The sequence below is a fragment of the Macadamia integrifolia genome, unplaced genomic scaffold (assembly GCF_013358625.1).
Source record: "Macadamia integrifolia cultivar HAES 741 unplaced genomic scaffold, SCU_Mint_v3 scaffold_189A, whole genome shotgun sequence".
NCBI lineage: Eukaryota > Viridiplantae > Streptophyta > Magnoliopsida > Proteales > Proteaceae > Macadamia > Macadamia integrifolia.
The window spans coordinates 421,872-444,942 of record NW_024870635.1 but is presented as its reverse complement, the minus strand read 5'-3'; the positions used below and the strand labels follow the sequence as shown (position 1 = coordinate 444,942).

The following is a 23,071-nucleotide window of genomic DNA, read 5'->3' as shown; positions in this document are numbered from 1 at the left end:
GGAGGGGATGGAAGGATCCACCTTGGGATACTCCTAGCATTTCTCAACTAAATAGTAACCTTTTTTTTTTTTTCCTTCCTTTATTCCTTGAAACCAAAAATCATTCGTTACTTGTGATGGTTTGGCCAAACTTTCAACACCTTCAACCATGAAATATTGGGTGGTTAAACATAATATTCACGACGGAGGTGATGGTTCAATTAAGTTTCATGCTCTAACTACCTTTTTAAGGTTGAACCCAATCAAAATTAATAACAAAAACAATATAAAGTTTAAATAAATTATTCATGTAATAATAAGAAAAGGATTTATCTTATCCAATGGCTTTGCTTTCCATTTTTTTTTAAATATATTTTCATTCATAAAAAAATAGATATATTTGTCAACATGACAAAGTAGATGCCTTGCAATATTTGAAAAATAACAAACACTTGTGAGAACAATAATTCTACTAAATAAAAATATCCTCCTTTTGAGGAAAAACAACCATGCAAACGGCCAAACATAAAAGGGAGCGATACCACTAATATATGAACACTTTAACCTTTTCAGAGAAGCAGAAATCATTAGAAAGATTTTATAGAAACTAATTATGATTTTATCTACAACTTTCCATTTTTTAAAAGCTAAAAACAAGTGTCTGCGTCGTCGGTGGGTAGGGATGAGTAATCACTAATCACTAGTCCCACTCTCTCATCTTCTCTTTAGACAGTCTTTACTCCAAAGTCCAAATATAAGTCTCAACTCCCAAACGGTATCATATAATTGTTCAAAAATGAGGGGGAAAAAAAAAAGAATAGAATGGAAAATTGAGGATTAATTCCATTCCATGGTCAAACTTTCATGCAAAGTCACGTGCATGGTAAATTGGTAATAGACAAAGAAAAAAAACAAAACCCTTTTCCAAAACTTTAAGATTAATCAACGGCCTAAATGCAACCTTGGTGGGACCATTCTGTACTACTCTGCAACTCTTCTCTCCCTCGGGCAGGTGTCTTCCTATTTCTTGAGGTGGTTGCTTCGTGAATCGTTTGCCTTCCCAGTTCCCAATTCGAATCAGACTCAAAAATCAAAACCCAACACAAATTTCAAGACCCGATCACTGACCTTTGTGATTGTAACATTGTTTTGCAGAGCTGTGAGTAGTAGAAGTAGTAGCAGTGCGCTGTGAAGAGCATTCTCATCAGTAAACACTAGACAGAGACACAGAGAAAGTGACAGTCCAAATTACTAAACGCGCATGCATGATGATGAATAATAATACAAGGAAAGCCACCCAACCCACCAATTTCTCGCTACTGTACAAGAAAAGCTTGAAACACTAAGCAAAGTTAGAGAAAACACCACTCATTACATTTAAAAATTAATTAAAACAAAAGGCAGGTGTAAACCCAAATCCCTGAAATTGAATTCTAGGATGGCCCAATCTTGTTTGGGTCATCAGATGCTAAGCAGATCAGTTGGTGGCGACTGAGGTGCCCTTTCTTGCTGTACTTCTTTTGCTTCTCTAATGGCTGTGGTTGGGGTCTCTAGTGTGGTAGCAGATGGTGGGGAAGACTCTGTTTCTGTCACAGTTGACTCGTCTTCTTCCTGCTTGGAGTTAGGAGGCTTGGGCAGCTCTGTTAGGATTTGTACCACTTCCCTCATTGTGGGACGCTCCACGGCCTGTTCCTCTACACACAGCATTGCAACATAGAAGACATGCATCACCTCATGTAGAGGAACTGAGGAGAGTCTAGGATCAAGGATCTTTAGGACTCCTTCCTTGTTTGAATCAATCATCTTTCTCACCTACTGCACAATGTCTACCCCATCCCCAAACTCACCCACTGGTTTTCTACCACTCACCAATTCCAACAGAACCACCCCAAAGCTGTACACATCACTTTTCTCATCAACCTTCAGTGTGTAGGCATACTCTGCACAACCCCACATCAGTTTTTAAATAAATCATCAACCAAACCTCATAAAATTTCAACCTCCATAATCTAAAGGAACATAATTATGTCAAAATTAGTAAACTCAAAATAAATTCTAGAACCCACTAAGAACTTAACAGAGCAAATTTTGATGAGAAACAGAGTAGTAATAAAAGCTTCACTTTTGATTTGAAAGATGAAGGATCTGTTTCAAGTTTCAATAGTACCACATGAATTAAAAATGGAAATTGCATAATACCTGGGGCAATGTAACCATAGGAACCGGCAATAGCTGACATGCACTCTGAGGTGCCTGAATCCTGTAGAAACTTGGCAAGACCAAAATCAGCAACATGAGCTTCAAAGTCGGAATCAAGGAGGATGTTGTTTGATTTCACATCACGGTGAAGGATTAATGGGGAACAGTCATGGTGTAGGTAACAGAGACCCTTGGCAGCCTCTACTGCAATCTTATACCTTGTGTCCCAGTGCAAGTGACCTCCTTTCTTGCCATGCAGGAGTTCACCCAAGCTCCCATTAGGCATATACTCGTAAACCAGAAGATTGGTTTCATGGTTGGAACAAAATCCCAATAATCTAACAATGTGGCGATGTCGAATCCTACCCAGAGTCTGTATCTCTGCATTGAACCCATGATCATGAGATGATCCTCGGCTCATCACCGGCAGCCTTTTCACGGCAACCTGGTCGCCATTAGGCATGATGCCCTTGTACACAATCCCAGCACCTCCCTTCCCTATGATGTTGTCTTCCTTCAAGCATTCCAAGACATCGTCACAAGTGAAATCCAAACGCTGGAAAGCCGTTAGTTTCCACGCCCTGGACTCGTTAGCTTTCTTCAGTGACCGAGCTTTGAAGATGGCAGCGACTGCAAATGCTATCGAGCAGACAAGAAGGCCAATGACTAGGAGGAGCTTTATCGAAGCAGAGAGTGGGCCTTTCACATGGGTTTGTTGGTCGCCGTCACCAGATTTGCAAGGCCGCAAGTATGGACCACAGAGTTCGGGGTTGCCAACGAAGGAAGTGGAATTGAAGTAACTGAACTGACCGGTGCCTGGAACCAAACCAGACAGATTGTTGTAGGAGAAATCCACTGAAGTCAAGCTTTGCATTGTTGAGATTGACGGAGGAATGCCCCCAACGAGATGATTGCTTGAGAGATTCAGGTAGTTTAAGATCCGCATACTCGTGATCTCTGGGGGGATCTCGCCGGATAACTCGTTGTGGCTGAGATCGATGAATGTCAGCGACTTGCATTGACTGACCTCCGGTGCTACTGGACCGGAGAACTTGTTGCTGCTGAAATCCATTTTGGATAGCTGCTGCAACTTTCCAATTTCCGGCGGAATACGGCCAGAGAACATATTACCATCAAGAAGGAGCTTCTGCACACCAGAGAAGTTACCTACGGAAGGAGGCAGAGATCCCGTGAGCCGGTTGTTGGAAAGGCTGATCTGCCCCAGATTCACGGCGACCGAATCAGTCTCCGGAAAGCTCCCCTCAAGGTAGTTGTCTTGAAGCTCGACCTGTGCGAGCTTGGGCAAGCCGAAGAGCCCCTTCGGAATGGTACCATTGAGAAAGTTCTCACCCATCCGAATCCGAGTGAGCGATTCGCATCTCCCCAGAGATTCCGGGATGGGACCAAACAGAAAGTTTCCCAATGCGATCAGCGTCTGAAGCCGATTCCCAGAACAGAGATCCGGTGGGAGATTCCCAGTCAGCTTGTTCGATGAAAAATCGAGGAGCTGAATCTTACCATTCCTTCCAAGTCCCTGAGGAATACTTCCAGTGAAATTGTTCTCCCAAAGCTGCAACACCTCCAACTCTGGCAAATCACCAATGAAATCGGGGATGGTGCCGTACAACTTATTCCTGAACAGATTCAACAGCGTCAAATTCTTCAGTTCTGCAAAAGCCTGTGGAATCTCGCCGGTGAGAATATTGTTGGAGAGATCCATCGATCTCAAGCTCTTCAGATTCCCAAGCTCCGGCGTAAGTCCTCCAGTGAGGCCATTTACCTGCAGAAACAAGGTATCCAAGTTCTGAAGCTTTCCTAGCTCCGGTGGAATCTCACCTGACAACCCACAGTTGGCCATATCCACTCGAACCAAACTAGAGAGGTTCCCGATCTCCGGCGGTATACCACCCTCATAGCTATTGAAGTACCCAATATAAAGTTGTTGAAGCTTCGTCAGGTTCCCGATCTCCGGCGGTATAATACCGACAAGCTCGTTACCAGAAATCGCCAGATACTCGAGGAACTCCCATCGACCGTATTCCGGAGGGATTTTACCAGAGAAGAAATTTCCACCGAGATGGAGATGGCGGAGATTGGGCATCTCCGATACCTCAACGGGCAAATCACCGGTCATATTATTATTATATAAATCCAGAACTTCAAGGTACTTGAGAAGGGAAAGCTGCGAAGGGAAGCTACCATTGAAAATGTTGTTGGAGAGGTTCAGCTGGCGAAGGTTAACAATGTAAGAAAGCTCCGAAGGGACGGGACCAGAAAGAGAGTTAGTCGCGACGGTAAGGTTGACGAGGTTGCGGAGGTGACCCACATCGGGAGATAGAATACCGGAGAGGTTCATATTGGATATATCAAGAGAAACGACTCGTCGGTTATCGTCGCAGGTAACTCCAGTCCATGTGCAATGACTGGTGGAGACGTTCCAGTTCTGCAAGGAAGCTCCTGGGCCATCGATAATGGCGGATTTCAAGGAGAGCAAAGCTCGGTATTCTGGAATATTAGATTGTTTACCGGAGACGGATGGGTTGTTGAAGATGTAGAGAAAAAGAAGAAGAAGAAGAAGTGGAAAACGCATTTTTCTTTCTCTTCTCCTGAATCCTTTCAGAAGTTATGAAAAGATTTGGGAAGAAAAGAAGGGTTAAGTGGTGGAGTAGAGTGAGAGTAGAGCGAAGCGAGCAGACCCAGAAGAGGCTGCACAGCGACTGGGTTTCTCGAAGAAGAAGAAAGCCTCGTTTTTATTACTTTTTTTAATTTTTAATTTCAATTTATGATTACCCATAAATTGAAAGATTTATTTATTTTAATTTGAAAGATTTTATTGGGAATTGGCTGCTCGCCAGCTTCTCATTATGTTTTCTTGCCTGCCTTTTTCGAGGGGATTCCTTTTCCTTGGATACTCCGGTTTTCCTTTCCCACCGTTTTGATTTTCTCGAGAGAAGTTCATAGATATCAATCAAGACCGTTAAAACAGTACCCAGAAAAAAAAAAGATCTCCAGAAAAGAAATGGGAAGCAGGAATGATTGATGATCATTGTAAGCATCTAGGGCGAGTCAAAAGAAGGCCAATCGATCAAGTGGCCCAAGTGAAATCATTAAAGAACACGGAGATATCTTTGGTCGTGTGTGGGGTCATCTGCTATGGCCTGGGGGAGTGTGATGATGGAGGAGCATGAGCATCATCCTTGATGTAGTATATGTTGCAATTCTGTAAATTTAAATGAATCAGTTTCAGCCTTTGGATTGTCGCTGAGTTGTAATGGGAAGACATGAGATTGGAATCTTTAGTCGATGTGAGGGTGTAGAGAACGGAAAAGGACAAAAAACCGGTCAAAGAAGGTTTGACTGGACAAAGGAGGAACACGAGATTCCGTGCTTGCATGGATTCCCTCGCGCTTGTCTCTTATCCCTACATCGCATTATTACACGAGCCCCGCCATTCTCCCACTTCCCAGTTCCTGACTCCTCTGAAATTCCATTTCTACCCCTTCCACAACTGCTTCGGGTCAAGATTACCCGAATCCGCTGAGATACTATATAACCTCTTCACTGGCTATGTTTTGGGTTCATTGGTTAGCCCACTAGGCCCAGTACCCCACAAACAACCTGTAAGAAGCATGGGGTGCATGGTCCCAGCAACTGCATTGGTTTCTGCTTCTGGCGTGAATATGACCAAACAGTCCGACCCACCGCCGAGTCCGAAACACTCCAAGCAAGGTCCCCCCCGGGGGGAGGGTTGGCTCGGGCCTGCACCTCGAGACTGTCGATGTGATTTGACAAAAATGCCCACCAAGTCATAGGGGAGAGAATTTAGTTGAGCAGACCTTGAGGCCTATTTATGTAATTTGAGGTAAGAGATGGATAGAGCATCGGGGTTGGGACAAGGAATGTGGTAGGAGCGCGCGGATGATGTCTCTATTACGGCGCATAAGGTCCGTAGAACGGACAACCAATGTGGAGTGTGGACCCCTTGTCAGATGAGGTGGAGATTCCATTTCATTGGCCCATAGCACTCCACATGTGTAGAGGATCCGGGCTCCATCTTCAATTATTTCACTACTTTAGCTGAAATCGATTTCAATTTCTTGTAAATAAGATGAAAAATCATACCAAACACCCTTGTTTCAATTTATGATCTCATAAGATATTTTATAAAAATATATTCAAATCGAGACGTACGAGCAAGGATTGAGGAAAGATTTTGAATTGTTTTGAAGAAAAGGAGGAGGATATTACTCTATCAATCTATCTGTTTCAATTCTTTGGAAAAGGTGATGGTGGTGGTGGAGTAGGTGGAGGTCGAGATTATTTTTCTTCTTACTTATGTATTGGTCCCCCTATCCTAATTCCTAACGTTCTTTTTATAATTCATTATAAATTGTAACACTCGTGTGCTCTTTACCACCCTTCCTTCTTCCATCCATAATCATTCACTCACTTCGATCAATTTCCATTTTCCTAATACATAGATAGATAGATATGTTGCTCATCCCCCTCTCACCTAATCAATCACCTTCTTTGCTTTTGTTTATATTAAGATGAGAGTAGTATTAATAAGTGTATTATAGGTTAATTGCCTCCTATCTTTGATCATCTACACATGAATGAGAGCTCAATTCACATGGCATGCAATATATGTTCCCCAACTGCATGCGATAGAGCCAAAAAAAAAAAAAAAAAAAAAAAACTAGATATCAATCGATCAAGTACAGTACTAGATTAATAAAGGACCCACAAAAAAGTCACAGTATTCACACTACTCCAAACATTTGCATAATATTTGTAGCTTCAATTCTTCTATCACGAAAAATTGAATGTAGGATTGACATGTTAAATCATTGAACAACATACATAATCAAGATACTCGATTAAATTTCATATTCGAATCCATTATAGTTTGTAGAAGAATTATCCACAACCGGCATTTTTCCTTCTTGTTATTCTTATTTGCTCTCTTCTCTATATAAGCATCACAGCCACAGCGGCCAAATGACCTTTGGTCCTAGACCTCAAACCTGAGGCATTTGTGACAAAGGAAGCATCAGAGAAAGCATATGAGCCGCCCTTACTCGAGTAGGTGCTCCCATATAGGTTCAAAAGCTATAGTCAGGAGTTTAAGGTCAGGAGCATCAAAGTAGACCCTTAAGTTTCATCCATTGAACAATGACTAACAACATTGTCATTTGAACCAGTTGTGGAATAGCCTAATTATTCACCATCACTTTGCTAGGCATCCCTACCCATTGCGTCAGCTAGAGCCTGTTCTAGAGCTGAGAGCATTGAAAACATATCAATATAGAAACCCAAGATCGACACTAGTGTGCTATAGTTTTTTAGCTGGCCACTAGTTGTAGCGCCCTATTGCACGTTTTGCTCGGTTGGCCTTCCTATGCTGACAAATGCCTCATTTCTCTTCTCTGAAGTCTACAACAAGTGAGAGAGGCAAGATTCGAACCTACATAGAAAACCTTCAATAAATTTACTGTATGTCACTTTTGACCACTCGGTTGCTCTCCCCTTCTCGGGCTGAGGCCCCCCTCAATGGGTTCTAAAAAGGCGGGCTTGCTTGCTAGCCAATCAAAAGGCTTACTAATTTGATTAAAGGGAACTAATACAATTAGCTTTGCTAGCGTTCTGGGAGAATGACGTCATTTGGTCAGTTCATAACAATCTTTGTAAAGCAAGGTATAAAGCAAGGGGCAAAGCTTGTGCTAACATATCAAGTCATGCATGAGTCCTATAAAGAGTTGCATAGTCATCTATAGACCTGGCAAATCAACCTCCAGTTCAAATCTTTGCAACTAATAGGTATTGACTGTGATAGGAACGAAGTCGGTTACCACAAAAAAAAAAATAGGGATGAAGTCTTATGCAAATCCGACCATGCCCATCAGTCAACACTCCAACTCAATTCATCAGAATCCTGATTGGTCCATAGAGGTGATACTACTATGACAGGAGGTGTCGACTTTAAGCACCTCATCTTTATCTTATCTATGATATAGATGCATGCGGTTGCCATAGAAAGGATATCTCTCTCTCTCAGAGATCAACTTTGGGCTCTCCTCTCGTCAAGTCCCAATCTTAAATTACCCGCCCATAGGAGAAACCCGTTGGGCCTTGTATATTTCCTCATGGCAAGACCTCATGAATATCATAGCCAGATATGGAGGAAGCAAAGTGAAGACATATGATTATGAAACTAAATTACAAACATTCAGAAGGAAAGTGTTGTTCAGTACTCCTTGCAAAGAATAAAGAATGTATACATATCCATTACAAGTGTGTAACCAAGTGTGTAACCATGCTTTTTGAAAACAAAGCTCCTCCACCCCCATCCCTCACTCTTTTTCCTTGCCTCTTCTCTATTCATTGACCCAAGATAACGAATACATCGCATATCAACAGAGAACAAACCCAGCTTATGCCACTTAAAACATGTAGTACTCCTCTGTATGTCAGAATCAACTGCTCACCAGCTTCCTCCTTGCTCATCTGCAGTGGTTCTCTTGCTCATGTTTGCTCGCTGCACCAGCCTAACAAGTGCTTGCACCACTTCGGACATGGGTGGTCGGAACTCTGGCTCTGGCTGTTCAAATATTTAAGATATGAGAAAATCAAAGTCAGTAAACAGGTAGTAATAGGAGCAGCACTAAATCAGTGTTCAAGATCTTTGCTATTATATTACCTGGACACACAGAACCACCACATCAGCAAAACGTGAGAGGGACTGGGCAGGATATTGACCTTTGAGAGCTGGATCAACCATCTCAGCCAAAGCATCAATGTCATGAAGCTGAGGTGTTGCCCACCGAACCAACGACTGCTCAGATCTTGGCCTCAAGCTGCCAAAAGCACCAAGATAATATAATAATTAAGAAAGAAAAAAAAAGCAGAATATAGCATATAACTTTGGAGCAAACCTCAAGAGACCCTTATACTTCTGATATCATATGGTTTTACCTGTCAAATGGTTTCCGACCAGTAAGAAGCTCCAACATGACCACTCCAAAGCTGTATATGTCACTCTTTATGGTATATTGGCCAGCCAATGCAACCTCAGGTGCACTATATCCGGATCCCATGTTATGGTTCAATACCTGAAAATGTGGTGGAGAAGTCGGAGTAGAATGTCAATCCAATTATTGATGAACAGCCTATAGGGAACATAAAAGTTGTGATGGCTGAAGTCACACCAAGACATAAGCCTAAAAAACAGGTAGATCAGCAGTATCCTTCTGCTACTATTTGCATATAACCAAGACAAGAAGTTTCCGAAGAGTTCAAGCGCCTTTATAAAGGGCAGGGATCTAGGTAAGTAGCTGGTACCTTTTTCTCATGCCATCATAGGTTTTCTTTGGACTGTATATCAACTAGTGATAAGTAAAAGAGGTAGGGCGTTATGGAGGTACATCCACATGGAAAGAGTTTGAAACTTGGTTTGAGAGAGTAGGACTTTCAGAGATTATTGAAGGGACAGCCAAGAAGTAAGTAATTCTCACATACTAACAAGAGCGTCTTGGCAGGCATCAAGCTTTGGAGACTTCATCAAGAGATAAGAGGACTGCCAATTTTTTTTTTGAAATATGCTTGTATACTGGTCACACTGATTTTATTAATGCAATTGGATTTATCCAAAAAAAGAAAGAAAAAGAAAAAGATTCACATCATCCACTGGGGCAGCGGTCAGACATCTATGGTATGGTTATGTACTTATGCTAACACTCTAAATCCTTCCCCTGCCCAACTCCTCAGGCATTTTGGGGGGACTGGCGATGAGAAGACTTTGGGATGAATGCCAACATATTCATGTAAATTCAGTACTTCAGATATCCTTAGGTAAATCACAATACAGCTTTGTGAATCTAAAGAGTCTCACCTGATCAGCATTTGGTATGAAGTTTGCCAAGCCACAATCTGAAAGGCGAGGATTCAGCTCCACATCCAGTAAAATGTTGGCAGAATTGAAATTCTTATGAACAACAGATGGCGAAGAAACTTCATGAAGATACCTGAATAGATTCTTTGTAAGTCAAAGGCAATGCACCCATAAGTATAATGCAAAAAGTAGCACTAATTTTTGGATGGTAACATAACTATGCTGACCTCAACAGAGCACTGGACCAATTCATTTGGTGTGATGATCAGAAAAGAAAAGAAAGATCACAGGCAGAGCTACAGTTCGAAGGTCAGCCCTTTCGATGGTGGGGGTTGCTTGGAGTTTTTCTGACCATTTGTTACCTGTCTGTAGAAAGAAGGTGGTCTAGTGGAGGAGAAGCTTACGGTTTTATGGAGTATGATCCCTTTTGTGATTGTGTGTAGAAAGGAATGCATGTGTTTCTGAAACAAAGAACTAGAATCAAAGTAGCAAGGAAAGTGATTAAACTTGTTTCAATTTGCTGATATTAGGTGGTGCCAGATAAGAGGGGCAACTAGCTATCGGATATGAGATACTTGGGAGGAATTTGTAAATAGGTAGTGTAGGGTTTTTTGGTTGCCAAGTTTCTGATTTGAAAACATGGGTGGGGATAAGGGTGCATTTGGTACCAATTCTTTGGTGTGACTCTAAGGCTCCATTCCAGGATTTGTTACAGAAGCAATAAAAATTATATAAGACTTTTAAATCCAGAAAATATTTTAAAATTCAGGATTCTGTTTCTGTTGACACCCATGGAGATCAACACCTGCATCACATGGCAGGATTCTTTTCCTAACTCAACCAAGCCCAAACATTCTTCAAAAGAAAATCTATTGACAGTAGTTGATTTTCAAGGGAAATATTTTCTGTTGAAATAAGTAGAGCCCAAGGGGTTTTTCTCCAGGGTTATTTCAACTAAAGGTCATCTTTGGCACAAATTTCATTGTTCTTTGGGGTGGGGGGGTGTAATCCTATTTTTTTCCCTCTCCCTCTTTTCTCGAGTGGTCTTTCTGAAGGGTAAATTATTCAGAATTTTTCACATTAAGAATCACTTCCGTTTTTTGGGGGATCATTTATGGTAATATTTGTTCCTCATATCTTTTCATGACAGCATTTGTATAATTATAATACTTTTAAGAATCAACAAAGTGATTCATCTATATTCCAGCAAATCAGGAGTCATACCAAATTCTGCCTAAATTCCACAATCCTAGAGAACCTGTTAGAATTTAAAAAAAAAAAAAAAAAAATCATACAAGAGCTCCTGCATGGTGGCCAAGATGGTCCCTTGCATTTTTCAAGCATTGGAGATTCCAAAAATACCAATATCTCAGGTGATATTTAGTAGGCAATGGACTTTTCAATTGCTTCAACAGACCTGGTTATAGATTGAATTTACTTGACCCCATGAATTTAGAAACCTCCCAAGTCCAAAAGGGGAAAAATAGAAAAATTTACGGGCATATGAGACCACTTAATGGTTTGGAAGCTCCCAAATTGCTTCCCCATAGTACCCTCGAGTATTGGTTCTGACAGAACAAGATCAATGAAACTAATATTTAACAGCCAAACCTACATAGAAATTATAATTAGGGTGCAAGGAGCCTTTGGTGAGTTGGGGTTCCTGTCCAAACGCCCCAAATTTTGATTTTAAAGAGAGAACGCTTATATTAGATAATGCTATCAAATTTTGAAAAACTTCTTTGTGCATATGTCCTAAATCACTTACTCTAATGCACGTGCAGTCCCCAAGGCAATCTTGACACGGGTGTTCCATGTTAATGGTTTGCCGTATTCATCTGAGAGGTGTAGGAAATCGTGGAGTGAACCATTCCTATGAAACTCATAAACTAGCAGGTGCTGCCCATGCTCAGAACAGTATCCCACTAGCTCAGTCACATTCAGGTGATGCAACCGGGAGATGTTGGAAACAAGCTCTATGAAATCTTCAGATGATTGGGATGGCAGAACGGATGAATCAATTTTCTTCACAGCAAGAACCTGCAGAGTATAATCAAATTATTGGAAGTCAAGACCAAGAAACAGAAGCATTCAGACAAGGAAATAAACAAAAAGGGCCTAATCACGGCCTAACAAATATCATATTGGAAAATTAAGAGAGCACATGTCATGAGCACCATTATGCAATGAGTCCTAGCTAGCAGATCTACCACAGATAAATGATCTACACTTCATCAAGAAGAAACCTTTACCTTCCCATCGTCCAATTGGGCTCGATAAACACGTCCAATAGACCCCTCACCAATAAGGTTTTCCACATTAAAGCTGCCTGTAGCCATCTGCAGGTCTGCTATTGAATACATTGTAGCATTTATTGGAGCAGTTTTAGCTTTCTTGACAACGACTGGATTTTTTGAAAGGTCATGTTCATCGAATGATTTGTGCCGATCAATAGGGGGAGGACTCAGATTCATCAATGCCGAAGTTTCCAGAGTCTTTGCGTTAATCACAGAGGATGTCTGAATAGACTTTTCTTCTGCAAAGACAATACTAGTGATGAAACATTTGAAAATAAATAAAACATGGGGCAATTACTATCACTCCCCTGTACCAAACCAATATTTACTCGAAGTCCCTTATACTAAACTTCTACTCTGATTCCCCAGAAAACCAAAGTGCCACCTCTCCTTCTCCCCTTGTACTTTAAAAATCCCAAATTACTCTAGTACCCACCTCCCCTATTTACCATGCCCCAACCACTATGTTTTTCCTCACTTCCACCCCTGTCGCAATCCTTTCCCCCACCCCTCCCAAGACCATGGATGTATCAGTTGATGAGATGAATCCCATTCATTGAGAGTAACATGACCAAGACCATGGATGTGGTAACACCAATCCATCTAACGTCAACATCCCAAGAGCCAAGCTGGGTCTCGTGTTCATCAATTGGGACTGCAACACCCCAACTGCTCTACAGATGAGGGCATCATAGCTAGTGTAGTACTTCTCCCACTACATCCAATCCTTGGGTCTTTTTGCAGCAACAATCAATACCTTCCAATGCAAGGAACCCATTTTCTGAAGAAGAAGAAGAAGAAGAAGAATACAGGTTGTGGAGGAAGCCAAGGGGAACATAGAGAAGAAATAGTCTCCATAGCTCAATCACGAAGCTGAATCAGAAAGAGAAGGCGTGAGGAATAATGAATGAGAGAAGATGTTTTCTGTCTTGGCTCCTATTGATCTGTATTTGTTGATCTCATTTGTTCTCTGTATTTATAAATTGTTCTCTGTATTTATAGACGGGTTAGAGGTAAGGGTGTCAAAACCAAACCAAACTGTTTACCGAAACTAAACCTAATCGTTTAAGCCAAAACCGGCAAACCGTTTATTAAATGGTTTGCTTTTGGTTTAAAAAATCAAACCCGTTTAATATACGGTTTGGTAATGGTTACAAACATTTTAAACTGACGGTAAACCATTTAAAACGATTATATTAAGTAAGCGTATGTAATAATATAATAAACCAGAGATTGTATAATACTATAATGCATATAATATGTAAAAGCATGTAATATATATATTACATGTATATAATATGTAAAAGCATCAACTGACATTCGTTAAAATCCCACAAATACCAGCCAAGAACATTGTGGTGACTCAGTGACCTAAACTCATTTTAGGCCTCAGCAAACTTTGGTGTGAAGTCTTTTTTACGATAGATCTTAATTCTTTGAAAATGAGACAAATGGAAAATCATGGATACCCAAACGTTATACATCAGTCCTCTTCTCAGTCCCCTTTCAAAGTTAAATTTGATATCAAAATACAGTCAATTTGTTATGTTCACAAGCGTGGGAACGGGTGAATCGTACGGATGAGCTTAAACTTCCTTGGATAGACTCCTGAGTCAAGTAGGTAAGCTCACGGGATCGGTCCTTGTTCTTGCGTCTACCTATTGTGAAAGACTGGAAAGATACACGTACCGGTTTCTTTGAGGGAAAACCAACCTCCAAATCAATTCATTAATATCTCGCCGTCCCTACATTATTGGCAATGAGCCATATATAATGACTCATACAACGGTCGACTCACAACAGTTGACTACCCACTTCCTAATTGATAGCAACGACTCTTAAACAACAAAATCAGAATTGCAACTCCTAAAGACCAGGTCTTTCCTAAAGAATAGGTCTCACCACTTACGTGGACTCTTATTTCATTCTACTCCCCAACCACCCAAACTTAATTGAATAAAAATAGGAAACTACTAGTAACACGTACTACTACTCCCTAATCATCCCAACTTAGTTGAATAAAAATAGGTACTCCAAGTGACACGTAACATCCCTCCCTCCTCAAACAACACCCTTGTCCTCAAGGGTGATCTCTGGGAATCGAATTTTCATCTGATGTGCATCCTCCCAAGTAGCATCCGAAGGAGGAAGCCCTTTCCAATGTACAAGAACCTCCTTGTGCCTCTTCCGGGTACAATGACCCAACACAACTTGTGGTTTAACGATAATGGAGTCTTCAATTTCTTGCAATTTAGGAAGCTCATGTTGCACTTGCACAATGGTTCCCACCCTCTCTTTTAAGCAGGATATGTGGAACACCGGATGGATCCTTGAGTCACTAGGTAAACTGAGTTTATACGCCACGGGTCCCACATTTTGAATGATCTCATACGGTCCATAATACCTAGGAGATAACTTCAAATTTCTTCTGAGAGATATAGACACTTGACGGTACGGCAGCAACCTTAAGGAGACCCAATCACCTACCTCAAAGCTCCTTTCCACTTGGTGTACGTCATAGAATCTTTTCATACGGTTCTGCGCCACTTGTAATTGAGTCTTTAACTCCTTAAGGATTTGATCACGATCAGCAAGCTCTTTATCAACCGCCTCTACTTGTGTTGCACCAGGAACATAAGACAGCAAGGTGGGTGGAGGCCGCCCATAAACGATCTCAAATGGTGTCTTCTTTGTAGAGGTATGGATGCTTGTATTATAACAATGCTCAGCCCATGCTATCCAACGGACCCAATCTGTAGGCTTATCACTGATGAAACACCGTAAATACATCTCAACTGTTCGATTCACCACCTCAGTTTGGCCATCAGTCTGAGGGTGGTAAGCCGAAGAGAAGTTGAAATCCGTGCCATGTAAACGAAATAATTCCTTCCAAAAGGCACTTGTGAACACTGGATCCCGATCACAAACTATGGATTTTGGCATTCCATATAATTTAAATATATTGTCAAAAAAATTTTGTGCCACTGATGTAGAAGTATAGGGATGAGATATGGGAATAAAATGCGCAAATTTTGAAAGCCGATCAACCACTACAAATATTGTGGATTTCCCCTTGGACTTGGGCAGGCCATCTATAAAATCCATTGATAAATCTGTCCATACCTGCATGGGAATTGGAAGAGGCTGAAGAAGACCAGCTGGTGACGTGTTTTGCCATTTTTGCCGTAGACAAATGTCACATTGTTTAATGTGATCCTTAATGGTTCTTCTCATCCCAGCCCAATAAAAAACTGACCTGATACGGTGGAGGGTTTTGTGATAACCCTCATGCGTACCCGAATGGATCTCTTTAACAATGGCAGCAACCAATGGTAATTCCGGTAGCAAGTATATTCTATTTTTGAAAAATAGAATTCCTTCACTGTAGCTCCAAGGGCCCACAGCTTCTCCTTGTTGAACCCGTTCAACCAATTTTCGCAAAATAGGATTATGGCTGACTTCTTCTTGAATTGGTTCCAGCCATCTAGGAATAGGGCTAGATATAGCAAAAAGCCCACCTCTATCATCTCTTCTAGAAAGTGCATCAGCAACTAAATTTTCACACCCAGATTTATATTCAATAAGGAAATCATATCCCATGAGTTTCATTAACCACCTTTGTTGGGCTGGTGTGGTGATCCTTTGCTCCCATAAATATTTAAGACTTCGTTGATCCGACCTCACAATGAATTGGCGGCCTAAAAGGTAATGCCTCCATTTTTGTATTGCAAGCACCAGTGCCAACATCTCTTTTTCATAGGTTGATAAGAGCAGATTTTTCCCTTGGAGCGCTTGACTGTAAAATGCGATGGGTCTCTTGGCCTACATTAATACACCACCAATGCCCACTCCTGAGGCATCGCACTCTATTATAAATGGTTGGGAGAAATTTGGTAACGCAAGCACTGGAGCTTTAGTCATCACCACCTTGAGGTGCTCAAACGCATCTTCAGCCTGAGGAGACCATGAAAAATTGTCCTTCTTAAGCATGTTCGTCAATGGGGCAGCAATCTTACCGTAGTTCTGAATGAACTTGCGGTAATATCCAGTCAAACCCAAAAATCCTCGCAATGCTTTGAGAGTTTTTGGTTTTGGCCAGTCCAACATAGCTGAGATCTTCTCAGGATCAACGGCCACTCCTTCTTGATTGATGATGTGCCCCAAATAATTTACTTCCCTTTGACCAAAGCTACACTTTTCCTTTTTCACAAATAACTGGTGAGATCTCAAAATGGAGAGTGCAATTTCCACATGCTTAAGATGATCATTCCAATTTTTACTATAAATTAAAATGTCATCAAAAAATACTAAAATGAACTTACAGATATAATCCTTGAAAATGGAGTTCATCAATGATTGGAAAGTGGAGGGGGCGTTTGTTAAACCAAACGGCATTACTAAAAACTCAAAGTGACCATGGTGAGTTCAAAACTCCGTTTTTGGGACATCTTCTGGACGCATTCGGACTTGGTGGTAACCCGATCTCAAATCAAGTTTGACAAAGAAGGATGCCCCATGCAGCTCGTCCAGTAACTCGTCAATAATTGGTATTGGGAACTTATCCTTTATTGTAATTTGATTAAGAGCCCGATAATCGACGCACATCCGCCATGACCCTTCGTGTTTCTTCACTAGTAACACCGGAGAGGAATAAGGGTTGTTGCTTGGCCTGATCATTCCTAACTTCAGCAACTCCGCTACCCTATTCTCAATCTCCATCTTTTGATAATACGAGTATCGATAAGGTCGTACTGACAATGGCTGACTTCCATCCTTCAATGGAATTTGGTGGTCTTGACATCTCATAGGTGGGAGCTTCATTGGTTCCTGGAATAAGTCATCATATTTCTGCAACAGGGGCTCAAGGTTTATATTAGAAGCATTTGAAAAGTTGGCAAGGAGTGGGACACTTGGTGGTTGTTGCATAGATAATGAATATATTTGTAACAACAGCCCCTCTTTTTTATTTTTAATTTCTTTGCTCATTTCCAACCCATCCACGACCCTATCCATTGGAGTTTGTAGCCCATTCAAAAAATCCTTTTTTCCATTCACATGAAAGGTTATTTATAACTTTGAAAAATCCCATATGATTGGGCCCAAAGAGCTCAACCATTGGGCCCCTAACACTGCATCACATCCTTGTAAGGGTAGTAGATAAAAGTCTACTGTAACAGGGATTCCCTGGAGTGATATAGTGACCCCCTTACACCTGCCCGGACTTGGCAACTTTTCTCCATTGGTAACAGCCACTTCAAAATTTCCTTCATGACTTGGTACTAGTCCTACTTTTTTAGCAATTCTATCATTCATAAAATTGTGAGTACTACCAGAATCGATTAAGAATATTACCCGATGATGCCCCAACTTTCCTTGCACTCACATGATTTGTGTATTCTTGGCACCAGATATAGCATGAATGGAAATTTCTGGTAGCTCGGCATCATTTGGAATTATGTCGGATTCGGATAGGTCCTCTTCATCATCTGACCAGCTTCCTTCAATAAGAAATTGCTTCTTGCAACGGTGGCCGGGCCCAAACTTTTCGCTGTAATTGAAGCATAATCCTTTGGCTCGGCGTTCACCAGGAGTGAGTCTTTTGATCGGCAAACCTATACTCGGGTTTGATGGGCTGTTGACAGGCTTCTTAAGTGGTGCTGACAACATAGTTCGGCTTGCTTGGTTGCGAGATTCATACAACCTTGCGAGACCAATGGCTGCGGACAAGGTGGTCGGTTGGCACGCTTGAACATCAACTTTAAGATTTTCTTTCAACCCACTAGTAAAACACCCCACCTGCTAATCTGATGACAATTTCCCCGCTCGTAACAACAATTTGGAAAACTGGTTCTGGTATTCTTTCACCGTCCCAGTTTGCCTTAATTTCGTTAGTTCACCAAAAAAATCTTGGTAATGGGATGGGCCATACCTTACGAAGATTTCCTTCTTAAATTCCTGCCAAGTAATAGAGGCATTATCGTTTTCATCCTTAAGGAGTTGGTACCATAATTGAGCATCACCTTCAAGGTTCCATGATGCTAACGGAACACGTTCCTCCACCGGCGTTCAATGGTATTCAAAAAACTGATCAGCACGGCAAACCCAACTGGTATGGTCTTCTTCACCATTGTATTTGGCAAAATCAAGCTTTACTACCTTGGGAAGCAGTGCACCAGCCCCCCCCCCGAAACTATTGGGCACTCCGTTGTGGGTCCTACCACCTTCACGTGGATGGTTGTAGTGAGAGCTCTCACCAACTTCACGGCTCGCAGCAACATTGTCCAGCTTTGTGTTGACTACTGCGAACATTTATTGCATCGACTCCATTAACTCTTGGAACTTTCGATCTTGTGCGGCTGCCAAGGTCTCCATCTCTGTCTCTAATCGATCCAAGCGTTGGTCGGCCATGCCTGGCTCTGATACGAAGCTGTTATGTTCACGAGCATGGGAACGGGTGAATCGTATGGATGAGCTTAAACTTCCTTGGATAGACTCCTGAGTCAAGTAGGTAAGCTCACGGGATCGGTCCTTGTTCATGCGTCTACCTATTGTGAAAGACTAGAAAGATACACGTACTAGTTTCTTCGAGGGAAAACCAACCTCCAAAACAATTTATTAATATCTCGCTGTCCCTACATTATTGGCAATGAGCCATATATAATGACTCATACAACGGTCGACTACCCACTTCCTAATTGATAGCAACGACTCTTAAACAACAAAATCAGAATTACAACTCCTAAAGACCAGGTCTTTCCTAAAGAATAGGTCTCACCACTTACGTGGACTCTTATTTCATTCTACTCCCTAACCACCCAAACTTAATTGAATAAAAATAGGAAACTACTAGTAACACGTACTACTACTCCCTAATCATCCCAACTTAGTTGAATAAAAATAGGTACTCCAAGTGACACGTAACACAATTGCCTTCTCCCCTCCCACCCCCCCCCCCAAAAAAAAAAGGTCAAGTGCCTAACTCTTTTAGAAAAACAACAGGAACTTGTTGAGCAGTGCAAACAGTTCTATATACATAATCCTAACCAATTTACCTATCCCAAAAGAAAAAATCTTAACCCAATTCCCTCCAAAATAAGCTGTTTTTCAAAATTACCATAACCTTCTTGATTGGAATCTATTTCAATACTTCTCAAGTAAACTTTTTTTTTGGGTGGGAGAAATCAAGAGCTATTGCATTTTAAAGTGTTCTGGTCAACCATAGGCTCAACAAATCAGCTCAGTGATTTATCAGATAATTTAAAAATTCTTTCAACCTGGCTTAATTGTAGACCAATGGGTCAATCAACGTTTGCCTGGCATTCTACAAACCTTTTTTTTTTTTTCCAAGAACTGAGAACCTTCCCAATTTTGATCCCTGGTTTTCACTTCGAAATACCTAAATCTGGACTCTAGGGGAGGGGGGAAAAACTTTCCAACTATTATTTAATCAGTTTTGTCAAGGTGATGCATGGGAGGCGTAGAGGATGGGCGAGGAAAGATACAATTATGCAGGCATCTTCACGAAGAGGCATGTACCTAGATGACTATCTTGGCTATGCAACCACCCAGTCAATAAAAATATATAGGTACTCTTTTAGTTTGTCTATTTGTTGTCCCATCACAAATGTGTTACACAATATCAATTTTTGTGTTTGTAATATATGAAAAAGCTAATTTAAGTTAGATGATCTTTTACTACTCCTTATTGCTAGACACAGAAAACACATCAGTATCAAGACCAAGATGCATTGTTGTTGTGTGTTACAGATACAGTTCAAAGATAAAGATTATATAGGTGAAGCAAACTACCTTTAAATTCACTCGAAACAAGGGGAGTGAAAGGTCGATCAGTGTCAACCTTTTCAACATCTGATGCAGGCCTTCTGGATCTCCTTTTCATTAAGAAGAATGCTACTATTGCGCCAACGACCAAAATTGATATTACTATTCCTGCTACACCTCCACCTCCAATACCTGATGTATTACCATTAGAGGTACTAGGTTTGTTTTGATTGGTATATCCACTTGGTGGAGATGTATATGGTGGAGGTGGTGGTGCAGGCCCATAATTCCATGAGTTACCTCCAGTCCTGAAGCAAAAATCATAAGGCTCAGATCCAAACAATAAATAGTATCTTTCCACAAAGAGAAAATCAGACTTGTGTTTCTTACTGCAAAATGTTTATGTTTTTCAACTGGTTAGGAATCCAGCCACTAAATTGGTTATTTGCAACATTTCTGGAAAAACAAAATAGTGAAGATACATTAAATGGTTTTAAATGGAAAAGTCTATCAGCAAAGAAAAGAAAACATGCAAGCTTTTCAATTAATCAACACAAATCACTCACAAATTTTGAAGGGGAAGATTTGCAAGGACATTAATGGGACCTGTAAATTGGTTGTTCTGTAAATACCTGCATGATTATAAATCAGAAAACTAAGAAAGGAAATCTCAGTAATAAGCATTGATATCCAATCAGATAACCTATTGTTTTACTTACATGGTAGTCACACCTGAAAGGGAGCTAAAACTCGTAGGAAGGTTACCCGTCAATTCATTGAAAGAGAAGTCCCTAAAGCACAGAGGAAGAGCATCATTGTCATTATTATTGAGAAGGTATGAGACCCACAGAACAGCTGCAGGGACAAATACCTTTTGCAAAAACACAAGAAAAACAAGTTCATATACATAGTTTCTTAATTGCTTTTGTTGCTGCCATCATTATTTGGTTCTGATATCAAATTATTTTCCTTTTTCTAATGTAGTTCTGATATCAACTTCAGTGGGGAGTTAGAATGTACAGGATCAAGAAGAGAAATCCATCCAGAAAAATGCAAAAATATACTTCCAAGAAGTGTAAACAGTACACTCTGTAGAAAATGATTGGAATGTTTAAACTCTATAACATTGACGCTGTGAATGGTTAGAATGAAGCACTAAAAAGGGGAAAAAAAGAAACCCAAAGGGAACTGAAAGAAGGCAACTTTTACATGGGGTGTCCTGATAAGGATAGTGGATAGAGTTTCCACTCTCTCACAGCTGGAAGGGGAAACCCACACAAGACATCTGGATGGAGGAAGCCAACCAATTCCTAATCAGGTCTTATTTGCTTATATGTTTAGGGTACCAGAATTATTTTTATGTCAAGAATTCTTATTTTTCAAAGTGCAAAAGACAAATTTCTGTCCAAAACAAAAGGGGGAGGGCAATGAGGGTTCTATGAATATAGTTCATACAAGTATATGTGAATGTATAGAGAGGAGTGAAATTTGATCAACTTCTTGCATGAAGTTATTTGTGAATGTAAAATGTGCAAATTCTACTTGAGCTTCATACAAGTTTACTTTATATCTAACCAAACACCATCTAAATATGATAAACAAAATCGCATGCCATAATAAGGCCAAACTTTGAACATTAAAATAAGAGAAAATGATCTCCACGCTGCCCGTATCATGCACCCATTGACATGTGGGCCCCCTATATATGAACTGTGTGATGCCCCATCCCATGCTCCCATTGGTTTGGCATGGGAGATTCCACCCCCACACCAGCAGTGTGTCAAACCCCTGCCCTTAAAATAATTTAACAAAATGATAAAAAAATGATGCAACATTTTCTTAATGATAGTTTCCAATGTGCAGTGATCATGATTACTTTTAGAAGTTAGAGAGATATCTCACAATGTGGTAATGGCGGAGAGCTTTCCAAACATGTCACCCACTTGGCCCTGAATTTGATTATGACTGATGTTTCTATGCTCATCAACAATGCAGTTTTTAGTCTGAATCATCTAAAGAATTTTGCACATGAAAATGAACAAAATGGTTGCCATCAAATGGTACTCACAGGTAGTTAAGAGAAGTCAACTGGGAAATTGAATAAGGGATCGCATCATTGAAGGAGTTTCCAGCGAGATTTCTGCAGTTCAGAATCAGTTGTTGTTCTTTTCCTTCTTTTTTTTTGGGGGGGTGTTGGTGGAGGAGAGAGAAAAGAGTGTAGAGCTATGAAAACTTACAGTTGCTGCACATTCGGAGGGAGTTGATAGGGTATCTGGTTTCCAAGATTATTGTTACTCATATCACTGGATGGAATTTTGCAAGTAAAGGTAACCAATCAATCAAAGCTAAGTAAAATGTAAAATATTAAAAAATAATAATAATAATAATAATAATAATAAACACTCACAGGATCGTTAAAGAAGTTAGACTTGTTAGCTGGTACCCCATTGACCCAGTAAGTCCAAGACCTGATAATTTTCTGATGGGATATGGCATAGAAGTATATACACATTAGAAAAAAGCAGCACTAGGGGATATACAAGCATTTGAATATGAAGGGAAAAGAGGAAGAGAAAAGAAAATCACATTTCTGTAACTGCAGAGCCTGAACAGGATACACCTCTCCAGGACTGCCCACACGGATCACCACCACTGCTTGAGCTCCAACCTGTTAGCTGAGGTGGAGAATTTAGGTTGCTGTACATTACCGCAATTGCAGAAGCTGTGCATCAAAGAAAGCCAACTGATATAGTTAATAAGTAGTCATTTGAGAGACTCCAAAAACATGTTTCTGTCAGAGATTAAACTGACTTTCCTACGAATTATGACACTGGTTATGGTGTCTTAAATAGGATAATTAAGCTCCTAAAATGTTAAGGAATAATTGTATAACAGTATGCAACCCCACCCCCACCCCCCACCC

The 23,071-nt window shown here is 40.7% G+C and overlaps 2 protein-coding genes across 2 annotated transcripts in view; both read right to left on the bottom strand.

Annotated features, from left to right (window-relative positions):
- Positions 1–1,215: 1,215 nt before the first annotated feature.
- Positions 1,216–4,917, bottom strand: LOC122071102 (leucine-rich repeat receptor-like serine/threonine-protein kinase BAM1). The gene is made up of 2 exons (XM_042635382.1): positions 2,179–4,917; positions 1,216–1,919 (listed from the first exon to the last, which is right to left on the bottom strand). Exons 1-2 carry the CDS (start codon positions 4,766–4,768, stop codon positions 1,792–1,794), a joined length of 2,718 nt encoding a protein of 905 aa, XP_042491316.1. The 5' UTR covers positions 4,769–4,917; the 3' UTR covers positions 1,216–1,791.
- A 3,440-nt stretch (positions 4,918–8,357) lies between these two features.
- The window catches only part of LOC122071108 (protein STRUBBELIG-RECEPTOR FAMILY 6-like), a 16,171-nt gene continuing 1,457 nt past the window's right edge, over positions 8,358–23,071 (bottom strand). Inside the window, exons 2-16 of the mRNA XM_042635388.1 lie at positions 22,735–22,870; positions 22,556–22,627; positions 22,386–22,451; positions 22,217–22,288; positions 22,051–22,122; positions 20,868–20,939; positions 20,715–20,780; positions 20,539–20,604; positions 20,176–20,456; positions 12,322–12,605; positions 11,838–12,109; positions 10,070–10,202; positions 9,154–9,290; positions 8,879–9,035; positions 8,358–8,779 (exon numbers count right to left, since the gene is read on the bottom strand). Coding sequence (XP_042491322.1) covers positions 8,663–8,779; positions 8,879–9,035; positions 9,154–9,290; positions 10,070–10,202; positions 11,838–12,109; positions 12,322–12,605; positions 20,176–20,456; positions 20,539–20,604; positions 20,715–20,780; positions 20,868–20,939; positions 22,051–22,122; positions 22,217–22,288; positions 22,386–22,451; positions 22,556–22,627; positions 22,735–22,870 — 2,003 coding nt within the window. The 3' untranslated portion in view covers positions 8,358–8,662. The remainder of the gene's footprint in view (positions 8,780–8,878; positions 9,036–9,153; positions 9,291–10,069; positions 10,203–11,837; positions 12,110–12,321; positions 12,606–20,175; positions 20,457–20,538; positions 20,605–20,714; positions 20,781–20,867; positions 20,940–22,050; positions 22,123–22,216; positions 22,289–22,385; positions 22,452–22,555; positions 22,628–22,734; positions 22,871–23,071) is intronic.

Bases quoted from the DNA above. Each gene is read 5' to 3' on its own strand.
- LOC122071102 (XM_042635382.1), bottom strand. From the start codon at position 4,768: ATGCGTTTTCCACTTCTTCTTCTTCTTCTTTTTCTCTACATCTTCAAC. The intron at 1,920-2,178 runs GTATTATGCAAT...GGGGTTGTGCAG, and splicing joins CTATGGTTACATTGCCCCAG to AGTATGCCTACACACTGAAG.